The sequence below is a fragment of the Diaphorina citri genome, unplaced genomic scaffold, assembly GCF_000475195.1.
Source record: "Diaphorina citri unplaced genomic scaffold, Diaci psyllid genome assembly version 1.1 scaffold576, whole genome shotgun sequence".
Lineage (NCBI taxonomy): Eukaryota > Metazoa > Arthropoda > Insecta > Hemiptera > Psyllidae > Diaphorina > Diaphorina citri.
In genome coordinates, this window is record NW_007378010.1 from 103,474 (window position 1) to 122,246 (window position 18,773).

At 39.6% G+C, this 18,773-nt stretch overlaps 3 protein-coding genes across 4 annotated transcripts; all 3 read left to right on the forward strand.

Annotated features, from left to right (window-relative positions):
- Positions 1-5,103: 5,103 nt before the first annotated feature.
- Positions 5,104-8,043, forward strand: LOC103510238 (mucin-2-like). Its single transcript, XM_026824339.1, has one exon. It carries the CDS (start codon positions 5,206-5,208, stop codon positions 8,041-8,043), a length of 2,838 nt encoding a protein of 945 aa, XP_026680140.1. The 5' UTR covers positions 5,104-5,205.
- Positions 8,044-9,426: 1,383 nt separating this feature from the next.
- On the forward strand, positions 9,427-11,755 carry LOC113467875. Its single transcript, XM_026824340.1, has 3 exons — positions 9,427-9,635; positions 11,145-11,327; positions 11,561-11,755. Exons 1-3 carry the CDS (start codon positions 9,552-9,554, stop codon positions 11,705-11,707), a joined length of 414 nt encoding a protein of 137 aa, XP_026680141.1. The 5' UTR covers positions 9,427-9,551; the 3' UTR covers positions 11,708-11,755.
- A 3,342-nt stretch (positions 11,756-15,097) lies between these two features.
- Positions 15,098-18,725, forward strand: LOC103510228 (sarcolemmal membrane-associated protein). 2 transcript variants are annotated; one of them, XR_003391810.1, is made up of 2 exons: positions 15,098-18,338; positions 18,584-18,725. XR_003391810.1 is itself a non-coding variant. In XM_026824341.1 (2 exons), the coding sequence occupies exon 1, from the start codon at positions 15,492-15,494 to the stop codon at positions 18,225-18,227; it is 2,736 nt and encodes a 911-aa protein (XP_026680142.1). In that variant the 5' UTR covers positions 15,098-15,491; the 3' UTR covers positions 18,228-18,253; positions 18,436-18,725. The 2 variants fall into 2 exon arrangements, 1 of the variants encoding a protein (XP_026680142.1); XM_026824341.1 differs by having other exon boundaries at positions 15,098-18,253; positions 18,436-18,725.
- Positions 18,726-18,773: the final 48 nt, after the last annotated feature.

Here is an 18,773-nt window from a genome sequence, read left to right on the forward strand (position 1 = left end):
GAAACTACAACACAATTTACGACAGAACCTATTCAAACCACAGTCTCTGAAGAACTTTTACCTGAAATGAAATATCTACCAACTGTAAAACCAATCAAAGCCAAGGAAGAAGTAACAATAACACCAGAATATTGGGAAGATATTACCGAAAGTACAACACAATTTACGACAGAACCTGTTCAAACCACAGTCTCTGAAGAAATTTTACCTGAAATAAAATTTCTACCAACTGTAAAACCAATCAAGATCAAGGAAGAAATAACAACACCACCAGAATATTGGGAATATATCACTGAAACTACAACACAAGTTCCAACGAAAGAACCTATTAGCACAACAGTCTCTGAAGAACTTTTACCTGAAATTAAATCTCTACCAACTGTAAAACCAATCAAGGTCAAGGAAGAAATAACAACACCACCAGAATATTGGGAAGATATCACTGAAACTACAACACAAGTTCCAACGAAAGAACCTATTAGCACAACAATAGTCTCTGAAGAACTTTTACCAGAACTGAAATCTCTACCTGCTGTAAAACCAATTAAAATCAAGGAAGAAATAACAACACCATCAGAATATTGGGAAGATATTACTGAATCTACAACACAATTGTCAACAACCGAATCTATTCAAACCACAGTCTCCGAAGAACTTTTACCTGAACTGAAATCTTTACCAACTCTAAAACCGGTTAAAATCAAGGAGGAAATAACAACACCACCAGAATATTGGGAAGATATTATCGAAACTACAACAGAAATTCCAATGACAGAATCTGTTAGTACAATTGTCTCTGAAGAACTTTTACCGGAAATGAAATCTGTACCAACTGTAAAACCAATCGAAATGGAAAAAGAAAGGACTACAACACCTGAATATTGGAAAGACACAACTGAATTTACAACGATTTCAACAACAGAAACTGCTCAAACTACAGTGTATAAAGAAATATCACCTGAAGTAAAGGCTCTACCAACTGTAAAGCCAATAGAGACTACCACAGGAGATAAAAATGTTTCAGTTGACATGGAAGTTACAACCTATCCCACTACAGTAAGCCTAGAAACTACGGTACCTGATATAACTAAACCCGGGTTAGAAGTAGCACCAACACAGAAGACAATACCCAATAGAGAGGAAACCTCAACGGAAGAATACGAGAAACAAACTACCACAGACAACTCATATGAAATTTACACAAGCGACTATCCTGGATCAGATTATGCTAGTAAAATGAAAAACCTTTCAGATTCGTTGATAGGTCAAACATTAGGCACAGAAAAGCCGACGGTATTTTCTGAAACCACACAGACCACTACAATCTCAGATTCAAGAACTACCATCCAAAGTGGGGTGGACATTGGTCAAACTAGTGAAAGACCAACGACTGTCCCTCCTTGGACTGAAGATCAAATCACTACAACCGAGGCTGGAAAAATAACAACGCAATCTATTGATCTTCAAAGTAGTCAAACAACAATCACTGATGCTCAAACCACTAAAGAGGTTGATAAAACAGTGCAAACTACCACTGAAAGAACAACCCAGAGTCCTATCACAACGTTACAAACGCCTTCGTTTGAGGGCAGAACTGAGCCAAATGATATGACCACTGTGACGAAAGAACCTGTGGACCAAACAACTTTTGAAACTCCTGATGCTCAAACAACCCCTCTAACAAGCATTAGTGAAACTCTAACCTCACAGATTTCTCTAGAAGAGCCTGTAACAACTGTTGTCACTTCGTCGAAGATTCTGACTACGGAAAGGTCCACAACACAGGATCTAACAACCACAGGACAAGCTTTATCTGAAGCTATAACAATGCAAACATCCTCAATGGAAGCCCAGACAACTCCTGTGACAGAATTAACGAATACAGTTCAAATTCAAGGTGAATCAGAAGCGACAACTTTACTGTCAACATTGTCAACTGATTCTGGAATCACTCCTTCGCTTGTTAAACTGGAAAAAATAACCAACTTAGACACTACAACTGAACCTTCTGGACTTTTTGAATCGACAACCATCGCTTCAGAAGTTCAGTCCAGATTTGATGACATACCTTTGTCAGATACCCCAAGAGATGATAAAACAACTATTGGAACAACAGATCTCCAAACTGTAGCTGAAACCACAACTCCAATGATTGAAGTCAGAACAACAATAGAGCTATTCAGTGAATATGAAACTACCTCTCTATCAAGCAAAGCTCAAACAACTCAGACACATTTGCAAACGACTCTAATGTCGAAAGAAACTGAAACTACTGAATATTTAACCGAGGCACAAACAACAACTCTTAGTACTTCGACTGAACCCCAATTAACAACTAGACGAGTACCAAGAGACCAGACAGTACATATGCCAGTTACTGAAGGTCAGACAACCCTAATACCAGTTATTGAAGACCAGACAGTACATATGCCAGTTACTGAAGGTCAGACAACCCTAATACCAGTTATTGAAGACCAGACAGTACATATGCCAGTTACTGAAGGTCAGACAACCCTAATACCAGTTATTGAAGACCAGACAGTACATATGCCAGTTACTGAAGGTCAGACAACCCTAATACCAGTTATTGAAGACCAGACAGTACATATGCCAGTTACTGAAGGTCAGACAACCCTAATACCAGTTATTGAAGACCAGACAGTACATATGCCAGTTACTGAAGGTCAGACAACCCTAATACCAGTTATTGAAGACCAGACAGTACATATGCCAGTTACTGAAGGTCAGACAACCCTAATACCAGTTATTGAAGACCAGACAGTACATATGCCAGTTACTGAAGGTCAGACAACCCTAATACCAGTTATTGAAGACCAGACAGTACATATGCCAGTTACTGAAGGTCAGACAACCCTAATACCAGTTATTGAAGACCAGACAGTACATATGCCAGTTACTGAAGGTCAGACAACCCTAATACCAGTTATTGAAGACCAGACAGTACATATGCCAGTTACTGAAGGTCAGACAACCCTAATACCAGTTATTGAAGACCAGACAGTACATATGCCAGTTACTGAAGGTCAGACAACCCTAATACCAGTTATTGAAGACCAGACAGTACATATGCCAGTTACTGAAGGTCAGACAACCCTAATACCAGTTATTGAAGACCAGACAGTACATATGCCAGTTACTGAAGGTCAGACAACCCTAATACCAGTTATTGAAGACCAGACAGTACATATGCCAGTTACTGAAGGTCAGACAACCCTAATACCAGTTATTGAAGACCAGACAGTACATATGCCAGTTACTGAAGGTCAGACAACCCTAATACCAGTTATTGAAGACCAGACAGTACATATGCCAGTTACTGAAGGTCAGACAACCCTAATACCAGTTATTGAAGACCAGACAGTACATATGCCAGTTACTGAAGGTCAGACAACCCTAATACCAGTTATTGAAGACCAGACAGTACATATGCCAGTTACTGAAGGTCAGACAACCCTAATACCAGTTATTGAAGACCAGACAGTACATATGCCAGTTACTGAAGGTCAGACAACCCTAATACCAGTTACTGAAGGCCAGACAGTACAGATGCCAGTTACTGAAGGTCAAACAACTCAAATGGAAGTAACTACTCAAGTTGTTATAAGTGAGGGAAGAACCATTACCGAATTGCCAGAAACTGTAGAACAAATAACTACTCAAAATCCTGTAACTGAGGCACAAACAACTACTCAAGGGTCAACTACAAAGGCACAGACAACTCAAATACCGGTTACTGAGCTAGAAACAACTACTGAAGAGCAAGTTATTGAGGCACAAACAACAACTCAAATATTCGTTACCGAGGTAAAAACAACTACTCAAGCAGGAACTGAGCCACAAACAACTACTCAAGAGCCAGTAACTGAGGTGGAAACAACTACTCAAGAGCCAGTTACTGAGGCACAAACAACTACTCAAGAGCCAGTTACTGTGGCACAAACAACTACTCAAAAGCCAGTTCCTGTGACACAAACAACTACTCTAGAAGCAGTAACTGAGCCACAAACTACTACTCAAGAGCCAGTTACTAAGGCACAATCTACTATTCAAGAGCCTGTTACTGAGGCGAAAACAACTAGTCAAATGCCAGTAACTGAGGCAAAGATAACTATTCAAGAGCCAGATACTGTGGCACAAACAACTACTCAAGAGCCAGTAACTGAGCCACAAACACCTACTCAAATGCCAGTAACTGAGCCACAAACAACTACTCCAGAGTCAGTTACTGAGGCACAAAGAACTACTCAAGAGCTAGAGACTGAGGTAAAAACAACTACTCAAGAACCAGTTACTGAAGCAAAAACTACTACTGAAGAGTCAGTGACTGAGGCACTAAGAACTACTCAAGAGTCAGCAACTGAGCCACAAACAACTACTCAAGAGCCAGTTACTTTTGCACAAAAAACTACTCAAACAGTTACTGTGCCACAAACTACTACTAAAGAAACAGTAACTGAGGCGCAAACAACTACTCAAGAGGCATTGTCTATGGCACAAATTACTACTCAAGAGCCAGTTACTATGGCACAAACGACTTCTGCAATGTCCACAAAGGGAGTAGAAACCACAGAAGCTCTAGAATTGGAGAGACAAACGAATATGCCTACGACTCAGCCTGTAACTACTTCTCAAATGTTTACAACCGAGGCTCAAACTACTACTCAGATTCCAATCAGTGAAGTCCAAAAAACAGAAAAGTACGAAATATCAACTTCAAAGACTTCGCCTCCCTTGGACACATCTAAATCATTTGCACCGGATAATAAAACGTGGCTCGGTGAATATATCGTGACCACTAAACCTCTCCATATTGAGGACCGAACTGAAATATCGGTCACACAAACGGAAGCAACGGAGCCGTATGCAGGCTCAACAGGTCAACCGAGTTCTAAACCGCTTGGTGCGGATTCCCGTTGGACAACGATAATCAGGTACCAAGTGACGAGGCTGACAAAACTACACAACTATCGAAAGAGTTAGAAACTACTCAATCAATAGTTGATATCCAAACCACTACCGAGACGAGTACCAAGTGACGAGGCTGACAAAACTACACAACTATCGAAAGAGTTAGAAACTACTCAATCAATAGTTGATATCCAAACCACTACCGCAGTAAGTGAGACAACTACTGAAATACCAAAAGAGGTCAAATCAGTTGATATTCTCCTAGATGAGGCCGAAATGACAACTAAAACATCATTGTATGATGAAGCTAAAGTGACAACTCAAAAAACAACTGAACCTCTGACAACAACACAATTATGGACTGAGGTTGAAACAACTAAAGACCAAACAATCCTAATGCCAGTTACTGAGGGGCAGACAACTCTAATACCAGTTACTGAAAATCAGATGCCGGTTAATGAAAGTCAGACAACCCTACTACCAGTTACTGAAGGTCAGACAACTCAAATGCCAGTTACTGAAAGTCAGACAACTCAAATGCCAGTTACTGAAGGGCAGACAACTCAAATGCCAGTTACTACAGGTCAGACAACCCTACTGCCAGTTACTGAAGGTCAGACAACACAAATGCCAGTTACTGAAGGGCAAACAACTCAGATGCCAGTTACTGAAGGTCAGACAACCCGACTGCCAGTTACTGAAGGTCAGACAACACAAATGCCAGTTACTGAAAGGAAGACAACTCAAATGCCCGTTACTGAAGGTCAGACAACACAAATGCCAGTTACTGATGGGCAAACAACTCAGATGCCAGTTACTGAAGGTCAGACAACCCTAATACCAGTTATTGAAGACCAGACAGTACATATGCCAGTTACTGAAGGTCAGACAACCCTAATACCAGTTACTGAAGGCCAGACAGTACAGATGCCAGTTACTGAAGGTCAAACAACTCAAATGGAAGTAACTACTCAAGTTGTTATAAGTGAGGGAAGAACCATTACCGAATTGCCAGAAACTATAGAACAAATAACTACTCAAAATCCTGTAACTGAGGCACAAACAACTACTCAAGGGTCAACTACAAAGGCACAGACAACTCAAATACCGGTTACTGAGCTAGAAACAACTACTGAAGAGCACGTTATTGAGGCACAAACAACAACTCAAATATTCGTTACCGAGGTAATAATAACTACTCAAGCAGGAACTGAGCCACAAACAACTACTCAAGAGCCAGTAACTGAGGTAGAAACAACTACTCAAGAGCCAGTTACTGAGGTACAAACAACTACTCGAGAGCCAGTTACTGTGACACAAACAACTACTCAAAAGCTAGTTCCTGTGACACAAACAACTACTCTAGAAGCAGTAACTGAGCCACAAACTACTACTCAAGAGCCAGTTACTGAGGTAGAAACAACTACTCAAGAGCCAGTTACTGAGGTACAAACAACTACTCGAGAGCCAGTTACTGTGACACAAACAACTACTCAAAAGCTAGTTCCTGTGACACAAACAACTACTCTAGAAGCAGTAACTGAGCCACAAACTACTACTCAAGAGCCAGTTACTGAGGCACAATCTACTATTCAAGAGCCAGTTATTGAGGCGAAGACAACTACTCAAATGCCAGTAACTGAGCCACAAACAACTACTCCGGAGTCAGTTACTGAGGCACAAAGAACTACTCAAGAGCTAGAGACTGAGGCAAAAACAACTACTCAAGAACCAGTTACTGAAGCAAAAACTACTACTCAAGAGTCAGTGACTGAGGCAATAAGAACTACTCAAGAGTCAGTAACTGAGCCACAAACAACTACTCAAGAGCCAGTTACTTTTGCACAAAAAACTACTCAAACAGTTACTGTGCCACAAACTACTACTCAAGAAACAGTAACTGAGGCGCAAACAACCACTCAAGAGGCATTGTCTATGGCACAAATTACTACTCAAGAGCCAGTTACTATGGCACAAACGACTTCTGCAATGTCCACAAAGGGAGTAGAAACCACAGAAGCTCTAGAATTGGAGAGACAAACGAATATGCCTACGACTCAGCCTGTAACTACTTCTCAAATGTTTACAACCGAGGCTCAAACTACTACTCAGATTCCAATCAGTGAAGTCCAAAAAACAGAAAAGTACGAAATATCAACTTCAAAGACTTCGCCTCCCTTGGACACATCTAAATCATTTGCATCGGATAATAAAACGTGGCTCGGTGAATATGTCGTGACCACCAAACCTCTCCATATTGAAGACCAAACTGAAATATCGGTCACAGAAACGGAAGCAACGGAGCCGTATGCAGGCTCAACAGGTCAACCGAGTTCTAAACCGCTTGGTGCGGATTCCCGTTGGACAACGATAATGCCCATTGTGACAACGACGGAAGAGACCCTACCAGAAGGTTCGCCAACGACAGTTATTTCAGAGATAGCAACAAAAATCACAGAAATCCCAACAGAAAGATCTCCAACGACAGACATCACGGAGATGGCAACGAAGATCACAGAACCCCTAGCGGATGAAAGTGATACGACTAGACCATTTGATGAAACGGAATTCTACCGAAGCAACGAAGCGTTTGATGAAACAACGGTGGATTCGAGAACAGAACCGATGTGGGACACAACAGCTTCGGTGAACTTGGTAACACAGAATGTATCCAAACTAACGACTACATTGGAAGAGGTATTGGACACGTCGACTGTGACTGCGCCAATTATGGTAGAAACTATGTCGTCTATTGGAGAAACTATGCCAACTACTGCAGGAATTGTGACGGTAGCAACAGTACCAATGACTGTGCCAACCACAACTCGAATGACCTCGCGACCACCGCCGTTAGGGTCGACAAAAACAGCCGACAACTATCGGCTGATCGAAACGACTACCGACTCTGCTTCCTCAACTCCCTCATCCTCAACTCTCTCCACCACAACTCTTACTCCTCTTTCCTCGACTACTAGTCCCGCGGTAGTTTGGACCGTCAGGTGCCTCAACGATTCGAACTGTCCGCAATTTGAAATCTGCGTGAATTCATATTGCACCCAATGTCTGCCGGGCACTCGGTCGAGGAACTGCTTACGAGGTATTGTTGTCTCTTGATTATTTTTTTGTTCTAGTCTAGAAATGCAAAGTATGTAGATTACTAGATTAGTCTTGATTTATTTAATGGTCCTTCGGGCCGGATCTTAATTTCTGGTCCTTGGGGCCAGATTTGATTTTTGGTCCTCCAGGCCAGATTTTGAATTTCGGTCCTTCGGGTCAGATTTTAATTTTTTGGGCCTCCTGGTCGGATTGAGCATTTAGAAGGACAAAATGTAGCCCGTTTGATTAGTATTTATCGACGTCCAGGCTTGGATTCCTAACCGAAGGGCTGTTGGTTCGAATCCAAGCAAGAAGGTGGAAAACTAAGAACGGAAAACAAAGTTATTCCGTTCGCTGTTCTATTCTAGATTGTAGTCTACGCTATGTTAGGTTCTGTTCTGTTTTGATGTCAATTTTGTACAAAAACCACCGCACCTAATCTAATTTGAACTTCCGAAATTGGCTACCCTGAGTTTCTAAAGGTAAGATTTCCCTCAAATCACAACAGATTTCAAGGATGACTGTAAATAAGAGAGAGGGTTTGTAAATAAAGTTTGCACAAAATTGTGTGATAAAGGGCGAGCAAATGTTCTCTCTTCGGTTAGTGGCTTGGCTTTTGAATATGGCTGAGTATGGTACTAACTTTAACCATAACCCCACGGAATTAGTAGACCGGTAGTTATTTTAAAGACTAATTTTGTTTTCGAATTTGTTGATTATCAAATAATCTACTGATTCCAGCACCTACCTATCTATTTTTGACAATGACATAGGTTTGTGTATTAATTAGGGAAAACCGAATTCAATGCTTTTCTTTCGTTGAGAAAAATTAGAAATCAAGTGCTATCCAGTTTACATTACTTGTCTCTTTTTTTTTTCGAAAAAGCCCTCATTTGTATGTTTGTAAAGTAGCTGTGAACATCAGTGAAAACAAAAGCATTGCATTCCCGTTTAACCCCCGTATCTTAGTGTAACCTTTTTTTTTTACATGGTTTTACTTAACTTGAAATCTCTGTTTGTAATTTGTTGGTTTGTTTGGGTCAAATCTTGTAACTAATTCGAAAAAGGCCTCATTTGTATGTTTGTAAAGTAGCTGTGAACATCAGTGAAAACAAAAGCATTGCATTCCCGTTTAACCCCCGTATCTTAGTGTAACATAACCCCTAACCCCGTATCTATGATGTAGCGCCTGTACCATAACGTTTGCTTAACCCCTAACCATTTTCCCCTCTAGCCCCGGGCACCGCCAAAGTGCCCCGCCCCTGTCAGTCGGACCTCGATTGTCTGGACGCCGAAGCGTGCTACACCGGCCAGTGTGAAGACCTGTGTGCGATTGCGTCCCTGTGCGCGCCGTCGGCGAAGTGTCATGTCGTCAAGCACCGTCCAGTGTGCACTCCCGGGCACTGCCAAAGTGCCCCGCCCCTGTCAGTCAGATCTCGATTGTCTGGACGCCGAAGCGTGCTACTCCGGCCAGTGTGAAGACCTGTGTGCGATTGCGTCCCTGTGCGCGCCGTCGGCGAAGTGTCATGTCGTCAAGCACCGTCCAGTGTGCACCTGCCCGCAGGGATACGAGGGCAATCCGGCAACCAAGTGCTACCTGCCGAATCCATGTAAGATACGCCGATTTGCCTCTTGAGCGATCAATCGATCATTCTTGTTTTCTTCTCTGGCGGGAAATTTCTTTATTGGCCTCTTTGTCAATCATTCTTTATTCTTTCTTCTTCCATGGCGAAGCAGTCTTTCTTCTTTGGCTTATGATCCTTCAGTTTCATTTTTCTTTGACTATCCGGTTTGCCTCTTTGGCAATCATTTTTTTCTTCTTTGACTGGGAATTTTCTTTCTTCTTTGGCTCTTGAACCTCTCTTCTTTTTTCGTTTGATTTTCCTCTTTGGCAATCATTCTTTCTTCTTTATCTGGGAATTCTTTCTTGGTTGGCTAGTTATTCTTTCTTTCTTCTTTAGATGATGGCCGAATACTCGATTTTTTTCTTCTATGGCATTCCCTTCTTTTCTTTCTTGTTTCAACACTTTTTCTTTGGTTGGTTGCATCTTCTCTTTATCTCTATTTTCTAGTCTCTCTCTCCCTCTCATTCTTTCTTCTTCTTCATATTTTCACTATTGCACGTTCTCTTCTCTTCTCTTTTCTTTCTTTTCTCTTTCTATATGATCATCTTGGATCGGATTTAAACCAATCAGATGCAAAGAAACCGGAGCCTCTTTTCTCTTTGACCACAGAGTGTCTTGAAAGAGATGGTGTAAATACATTTTCGTGTTCATACCTTGTATACAGGATTTTTTTCTTCTGTGGCATCATTCCCTTCTTTTCTTTCTTGTTTCAACACTTTTTCTTTGGTTTCTCTTTATCTCTATTTTCTAGTCTCTCTCTCTCTCTCATTCTTTCTTCTTCTTCATATTTTCACTATTGCACGTTCTCTTCTCTTTTCTCTTTCTATATGATCATCTTGGATCGGATTTAAACCAATCAGAATGATGCAAAGAAACCGGAGCCTCTTTTCTCTTTGACCACAGAGTGTCTTGAAAGAGATGGTGTAAATACATTTTCGTGTTCATACCTTGCTGTGTACTTTGTAAACACACTGTAAAAAAGTGTACGCCGCGCCGGCTGAAAATAAATGTACCTGCTTTTCTTCTTCTTCTTCTTCTTCTTCTTCTTCTTCTTCTTCTTCTTCTTCTTCTTCTTTGTAATATGTCTTTGTAGTTAGTTAAACATCTTGGTATGTATTTACTATGTTTGCTTGTTTAACCGTGTAGAAACTGTTAATCCAATTGGATCTGTTAACCCAAGTAGACAAAAAAAATGCCTAACCCTAATCTCAAATATTAAAAAAATAAAATAACAATTCAAATCGATGAATTAAGAAAAAAAAGCACCCCTTGCAACATGCTAGTTGATTGTCATAATATCGAAATAATTCTTAAATTTCATATTCTAATAATTCACACCCACATATTTGGAAGATAGGTTCCAATAATTACTCGTCGTATTGTACCTGTATATTTTGTACCAAATAAGTTCTAAATTTTGGACAGTTCGTCAATAAATTTCATTGATTGTTTCTTTCATTTGTCATCTGGAAAACTCCAATTTTCTCTTTCCAGTGGGCTGTGTTTCTAATGAGGAATGCGCCAGTACCGAGGCCTGTATTAACTCCCAATGTCAGAAACCGTGCGCCGTGCACAGCCCGTGTGCGCCTAACGCGGTGTGTATCAACAAGAACCACGCCACGGACTGTTCCTGTCTGGAGGGATTCCAGGGCAATGGGTTCGTCGGATGTTTACCAGGTGAGGACTGAGAATCAATAGCTCAAGGGCCAGCCTATCTTGTGAGCGCTAGACCGCGGGTTCGATTCCCGCCCGGAGCGGATTTTATCCTGAACGGATAACGCTCGTACTCGGAACGGCTGGTTTTCGCCTATCCTGTCATTCTCCCTCCGATTTCGGAACCATAAGACCTTAGCAGTTACAGTTCCCTCTGTCAAACCATACTAAATTCTCTGTCAACCCCTATGTTTCAGTCCGGAACTACCAGCCAATCTGCCAATACAACGAAGACTGCCCGCCAGACAAGCTATGTGACCGCCTCAATAGGATCTGCATCAACCCATGCCAAGAAGACTCTTGTGGGGAGCATGCCATCTGTATACCGAAAAACCATGGCATAGACTGCCAATGCCAGAGCGGGCATCAGGGCAACCCGTACATTGCGTGCTTGTCAGGTAAGAATTGGGCATGATTTTCAGCTAAATTCATAGTAAATTCCCTTTAGGGATGTTTTGTTTATTTTGCATGAATAGAATTGATTTGTCTATGCCATCTGTATACCGAAGAACCATGGCATAGACTGCCAATGCCAGAGCGGGCATCAGGGCAACCCGTACATTGCGTGCTTGTCAGGTAAGAAGTGGGCATGATTGTCAGCTAAATTCATAGTAAATTCCCTTTAGGGATGTTTATTTTGCATGAATAGAATTGATTTGTCTATGCCATCTGCATACCGAAGAACCATGGCATAGACTGTCAATGCCAGAGCGGGCATCAGGGCAACCCCTACATTGCGTGCTTGTCAGGTAAGAATTGGGCATGATTTTCAGCTAAATTCATAGTAAATTCCCTTTAGGGATGTTTATTTTGCATGAATAGAATTGATTTGCCTATGCCATCTGTATACCGAAGAACCATGGCATAGACTGTCAATGCCAGAGCGGGCATCAGGGCAACCCCTACATTGCTTGCCAGGTAATATCCGTTTTCTGCATGTAAGGCCGTGGTTATGAACAGGGCCATCGTAGGACATCGTCGGACTTTTTGCGTGTAAAGTTGGCGGGAAATTCGAATTTTTGATTTTTTTTCGCAACTTGTACAATCTGAATTCATTTTTTACTTTTTATCTTTAGTTTGCACGTTTATATTATACTTTTCATTTATATTAGCTATTAAAAACAAGCAAATTACAAAGCAAACAAAAATAAATATAAAATGAATTTTAAAAATTGCCGCCGGGACAGCTATCTCACGTCGTCCGAGCTCATCTCAGCCCTGTTCATAAACACACCCTAAAGCTTAGTATCAATGTCATTTTTTAATCCAGAGTGGTTCGCTACCACATGAACCCGCGCCCTCCTGTTTACCACGCGAGCGCCTTAACCACTACACCACCGAGGCAGATTTTACGTCCTTTAGGTAATACCTATGTATGTACATATTGTCTATTCCTCCCATATTTTTGTAGGTAGGTATGCGATTTTTTTGAAACGAGTTCTTTTCCCTAGCGCCATCGTCACCTAGGTTACAATATTGTAGCAACTTTCTGTTTATCATGACCTTGCCAGTGTCACTGGTCTGAGAATAATGACATTAATAATGACATAAGCTAAAGAAAAAATATAAATTTAGCCAAGTATTAAATTGTGAACAGGTATTGCAGCTAGGCGACAAAATTAAACCGTTGTGTGCTCTTAGGTATTAAAAAAAAAGATCAAATATTTTTTGTTTATTTATTGTGGTAAGTAGGGAACTATACTCTCCATAACTCTATAGAAATATGTTACCTCGTAGGTAGTACATTACCTACCTATATCTTTCGCAAGAGATCCATGGGAAACACCTAACTAAAACGCTACTGAAGATCGCCCGGAATTTAGAACTCAGTTAGGAATCAGCGAATCAGCTTAACGCCATGCACAAAAAGCCCACTCTGAGGCGACAATAATAATGACATAAGCTAAGAAAAAATATAAATTTAGCCAAGTATTAAATTGTGAACAGGTATTGCAGCTAGGCGACAAACTTAATCCGTTGTGTGCTCGTAGGTATAGATAAAAAAAAAGATCAAATATTTTTTTGTTTATTTATTGTGGTAAGTAGGGAACTATACTCTCCATAACTCTATAGAAATATGTTACCTCGTAGTACATTACCTACCTATATCTTTCGCAAGAGATCCATGGGAAACACCTAACTAAGACGCTACTGAAGATCGCCCGGAATTTAGAACTCAGTTAGGAATCAGCGAATCAGCTTAACGCCATGCACAAAAAGCCCACTCTGAGGCTTTGTGTAGGTGTAGGGTAGGCTTGTCCAACCCGCGGGCCGCGCTCATTTTTGCGGCCCGCGAAGGCCCGCCTAAAAAATGAACGAAAATGAGAAATAACAGTAAATAATACTAAATAAAAGAATGAATGCATGAAAATTTTCAAATTTATAAATCGCACTAATGTATCATCATGTGGTAAGTTTCCATAATAAAATAAAATTATATTATAATTACATTACACCAGGCCATCCCCCCCCCCTCCCCGTGAGTTGAGTTTTTGTGGCCCGCCATCTCTCTACCTTGGTCTCTTGCGGCCCTCGGGTGCCCTAAGGTTGGACAACCCTGGTGTAGGGGCAAACAGCCCCAAAAGATGAGTTACCTCGATGCTCTGTGCACTATATGTATGCTCTCCGGTCCACTCCATTTTTACCACAAAGCACGAAAGGGTTAACCTAGTGCAGAGGTGGTGTCGAGCGCAAGTTTGGAAATTTAGCGCTAAGCGCAAAGCTTTATGATGTGTGAAATTAGCAACACAGTTGAGCGAATTCGTACCGTCACGTCATAGAGTTCCTGTAGCAATACACGACCTAACAGTTACCTTACCACCTATAGAGCTATTAATGATTATTAATAGGTACCTAACTACACTAGGTACGTTACGTAGGTGTGTAATGAAAATTAGAAGAAGAAAAAGAAGAGGAAGAAGAAGAGGAGGAAGAAGAAGAAGAAAAAGAAGAAGAGGAAGAAGAAGAAGAATTACCGCCTATTAAGAAGATGAAGGTACCAGAAAATAAATAGGTAGGTAGGTACCTATGTACTCACGAACCTGATAGAACGTCTCACGTATTATAAAGTCGCGCCCGGTAATTTATGCAACAAGCATCGCATTTCTCCGTTAGAGGGGAAGTGAACATTGTGGCAAGGTCAACTTCTCATCAGTGCACTCCCTTCCCCTCTTTCATGTCGTGGAAGCGTGCCAATGACCTTCGCGCACAAGAATTCTCGATTCAAAATGGCTGAACAACACAAATATTTTTTGCAACAAAACTTTTCTTCTCCGCTAAAAAATGTAAAATAAATTGTAATTTTTCTCTAGAAAAGTCCATTAGTATCGTAATTTTCGTGTAAAATTGTGTAAATATCTCAGTTCAATCAGTGAAAAAGTGATCCGTGCAGTAACTTGTTCATAAATCTTGTTTTTATACCGTTTGCAAACTCGTCTCAGAGTGTTTCTATAGGAAGTTGCTGTAGGTACTCATCCAAGACAGAAATCAGTGTTACCTCTTGATTTATAAATAAAAGAGCAACTACATTTTCTTTTGTACGAAGTAATTTATGAAATACTCTCCAATATTATGCAAAAAATAACTTCAGTTCAATCAGTGAAAAAGTGATCCGTGCAGTAACTTGTTCATAAATCTTGTTTTTATACCGTTTGCAAACTTGTCTCAGATTGTGTTTCTATAGGAAGTTGCAGTACCTACTCATTACTCAACCAAGACAGAAATCAGTGTTACCTCTTGCTCTTGATTTATAAATAAAAGAGCAACTACATTTTCTTTTGTACGAAGTAATTTATGAAATACTCTCCAATATTATGCAAAAAATAACTTGAAATAATAGGCTAACCCTAAATATCTGACCCAGTTTGTGATAGTGTGCAAAACAGATAATACTGAAGCAGTAGAAATGTAAATAAAGGAAGGCCCTGATAACAGATAATAGTTCAGTTCTAAAAAAATTCCAGTGTCCACAGTAAGTAATAGGTACCTAATCAAAGTAAAGTGTTGAAAATTCCAGTTGATTTTTTTGTCAGAAATCTTGAGAACATTGAAATTCCGTGTGGGGAAAGACACTCCCTTTTTTAAACAGTAACCTCTTGGAAGAACCAGTGTTTCAATTTTGTTTATCTAATGGTTGCCATAGCTTACAATAATATGGCAGGTACGGCAATTCTAACATGTCGGCCAAACTCTCATCCTTTTGCTGAGAGGAAGCTCATACTCGAGAACACAGCAAACAAAAATGCAGCTGTCAAAATTGGCAGATGTATTGCCCGGGCCAAAGTTGCTCCATCCAATGGTATATTTGACTGCAAGGTTCTGTCAAGGAATCATGCTCTCATCTGGTATTATAATGGTAAATTCTACTTGCAAGACACTAAAAGTAGCAATGGGACATTTGTGAACAATCAGAGGTTGAGTAAAACCAATGAGGAGTCTGCACCACATGAGCTGTGTTCCGGTGATGTTGTCCAGTTTGGAGTTGATGTTATAGAAACAAATCGTAACACTCCTGTCACCCATGGCTGTATCATTGCAAACTTGAAACTGTTTCTACCCGATGGTAAAGAAGCTAAAGCTAGTCCTACATCTATGTTGATCTCATCCATGCCATTAGAAGAATTGTACCAGTTGAACACTTGCATACAAGAAGCTCTCCAGAGAGAAAACATGTTGAAGAATAAACTCTCCAAGTTGCAGCACATTGTAATTGATTTGAAGAAAGCAGCTGATGTTAGTTGGAAAGCCCTCATTCAAGAAGACAGATTGCTTTCCAGAGTTGAATTTTTAGAAAGTCAATTAGCAGCCTATTCTAAATCTTTCACTGATGACAAGTTACGTGATGAAATTAAACTCTTGCATAGAGATAAATCAACATATGAAAATCAGCTGAAAGAAGTCATGAAGAAGATGTTAGCTGAGAAAGTTGAAGTGATGCAAAAATGTCAGGACACAGAGAGGAAGCTAGTGAATATAGAAAATGAATGTTCAAATCTTCAAGAACTTCTAGATAGAAACCGTGATGAGTTGGAGGAAATTATTAAAAAATATCAAGATCAAGTGACCAAAAATAAAGAGTTTGAAAGTACTATTGATCAACTTCTAAATAGCAATCAAGAAAAATCCAATACTTTGGAAAAATTACAATATGAAACCTTGCAAGCACAGAAACAACTAGATGCTTTCACACTAAAAGACAATCTTATGCACGACAAGTTAAAAAACTATTACATGAATTTCCATATTATCAAAGAAAAAATGACAAATATTAAAAATGAGCTTGGTCTAGAAACAAAAGTTGATCAGAACATTTTGGTCAAATATTTTGATGATGTGCACCAAATCCTAACTCAGTTTGATGAATACTTCCTGAGATTTAATGAATCTGAGTCAAGTGGTCTCAATTCTATTGAAGATATTGAGAAAGTTACCAAGGACCTTCGTGAACAATTGCATACAGCACAAGAAGAGTACACTTCTTTGCAAGAAATTGTAAATAGAAATGAAGAACAACTGGCATTCTTAGAACAATCCAAGTATTTACATTTAGACAAGATAGGAGGTCTTGAATTACAACTAGAGAAATTGAAACAAACTTATAATTCAGACTGTTATGAGAATGAAAAGTTTGGAAAAGCTTACAACTGTGATACTTTGTTAATAAATGAGGAGAAAACTGTTGCCCCTAATCAGAAAGATGTCAACATAATTGATGTGAGCAATCAGTATAATTCTGAAAAAGATTTTGTTAGTATAAACAAGGAAATCGAAGAAAGTAGTAGAAAGATTGATGACATCAATGCTGAAATTACAAAATGTACAAATGAATTGGTGGATGCCAAAAATTGTTTGGTGAAAAATGAAAAGTGGGTGATCAACCTGCAGGAACAATTTTCCTTGTTGGAAAAATCTAAAGAAACATGGGTGAGCTTGAAACTGAACTCTGCAGAATCACAAAGCAGTGCATCTTTACAAAGTCAGCTCAATGATGCATTGGATAACATTAAGAAATACAAAGAGGAACACAGTAAGATGACAATGGAGATTGAATCACTGAAAGAAAAGTTGAAATTCTCCCAAAGCAAAGAGAATGATTTGCTAGAAGAGTATGAAAAATTGAAACTTGTTATCAAAGATTATCAAAATGTTCTGCCAAGCATTGTAGAGTCTATGAACAACACCAAGGATAAACCCCAAGATAGTGAACAATCTATAGAGGAGGAGATAACACAACAGTCTCTGAATCCACTAAGCTCAGAGCTAGATGAAACAATCCATAAAAATGTTGAGTCTGTCACAAGCAACATGGAAAATGACAAATCAAATGAAGATGACAACAGTTCAGTCCAATCTACTGATGAAGTGAAAGATACAGAAGAGGGACCACACACTCCAAGTTTAGTTGATAAATCTGAAGACACCATCTCTGTAACCACACTTGTTAATGTAAATACCGAGTCAAGTGAAGGAGACTTGAGTCCCATTGATCCACCCGAGTCAGTGATTGCTCTCATCAATGATGATGACACAAGTGATTCCAGCTCTGAAATGACAGACTCTTCTACACTCATCCGTATACGAAAGCCAAAGCCAGTCTCTGTCCCAACAGATGCCTCCCTTGTCAAACCACAATCAACAACTGGGTGTCAAACATCTGACGAGTTCCTCCTGTGTAACATTGAGGCACATAAGATTGTCCAGGAGTCATTCCTGTTCCAGGTGACAAACTATTTCAACAACAACCATGAGCTGTCACCACTCTCGCTACTTGGTATTATCATAATGTTCCTTGTGATATTGACACCGATCATGTATTCATTTGAAAATATTCTATCTCACATAACAGCTACTTATGATCCAGAATAGACAACCCATTTCGTTTGTAGGTACCTCGGTAGTTTGATATTTTGTTTTTTATACCATTCAGTCTAGTACAAGAAATTTCATTGTTTTATAACCAATGTGGTGTACAAATATTTTATAGTTTCAAGTAAGAATAGTCCTGGTTTCTTGTTCAGGGCTATTTTTACTTTCTATTACTACAGTATAGCAAGCTATACTAGTAATGAAAGAATGGTAGTTTGATATTTTGTTTTTTATACCATTCAGTCTAGAGTCTAGTACAAGAAATTTCATTGTTAACACTGTTTTATAACCAATGTGGTGTACAAATATTTTATAGTGTCAAGTAAGAATAGTCCTGGTTTCTTGTTCAGGGCTATTTTTACTTTCTATTACTACAGTATAGCAAGCTATACTAGTAATGAAAGAAAGTATTGCAATCGGTCCAAATTTTTACTTGTCACAATACTAACCTCAAATCTTTTTTTGGGAAGTATCTAAACTTCTAAACAGTCTGTGCCATTTTATGAATAGAATAGATAAATGAATACTTTGAGAAACATTTTCATA

Bases quoted from the DNA above. Each gene is read 5' to 3' on its own strand.
- LOC103510228 (XM_026824341.1), top strand. From the start codon at position 15,492: ATGGTTGCCATAGCTTACAATAATATGGCAGGTACGGCAATTCTAACA.
- LOC113467875 (XM_026824340.1), top strand. From the start codon at position 9,552: ATGTCGTCAAGCACCGTCCAGTGTGCACCTGCCCGCAGGGATACGAGG. The intron at 9,636-11,144 runs GTAAGATACGCC...TTCTCTTTCCAG, and splicing joins GTGCTACCTGCCGAATCCAT to TGGGCTGTGTTTCTAATGAG. The intron at 11,328-11,560 runs GTGAGGACTGAG...CCTATGTTTCAG, and splicing joins GTTCGTCGGATGTTTACCAG to TCCGGAACTACCAGCCAATC.
- LOC103510238 (XM_026824339.1), top strand. From the start codon at position 5,206: ATGACAACTAAAACATCATTGTATGATGAAGCTAAAGTGACAACTCAA.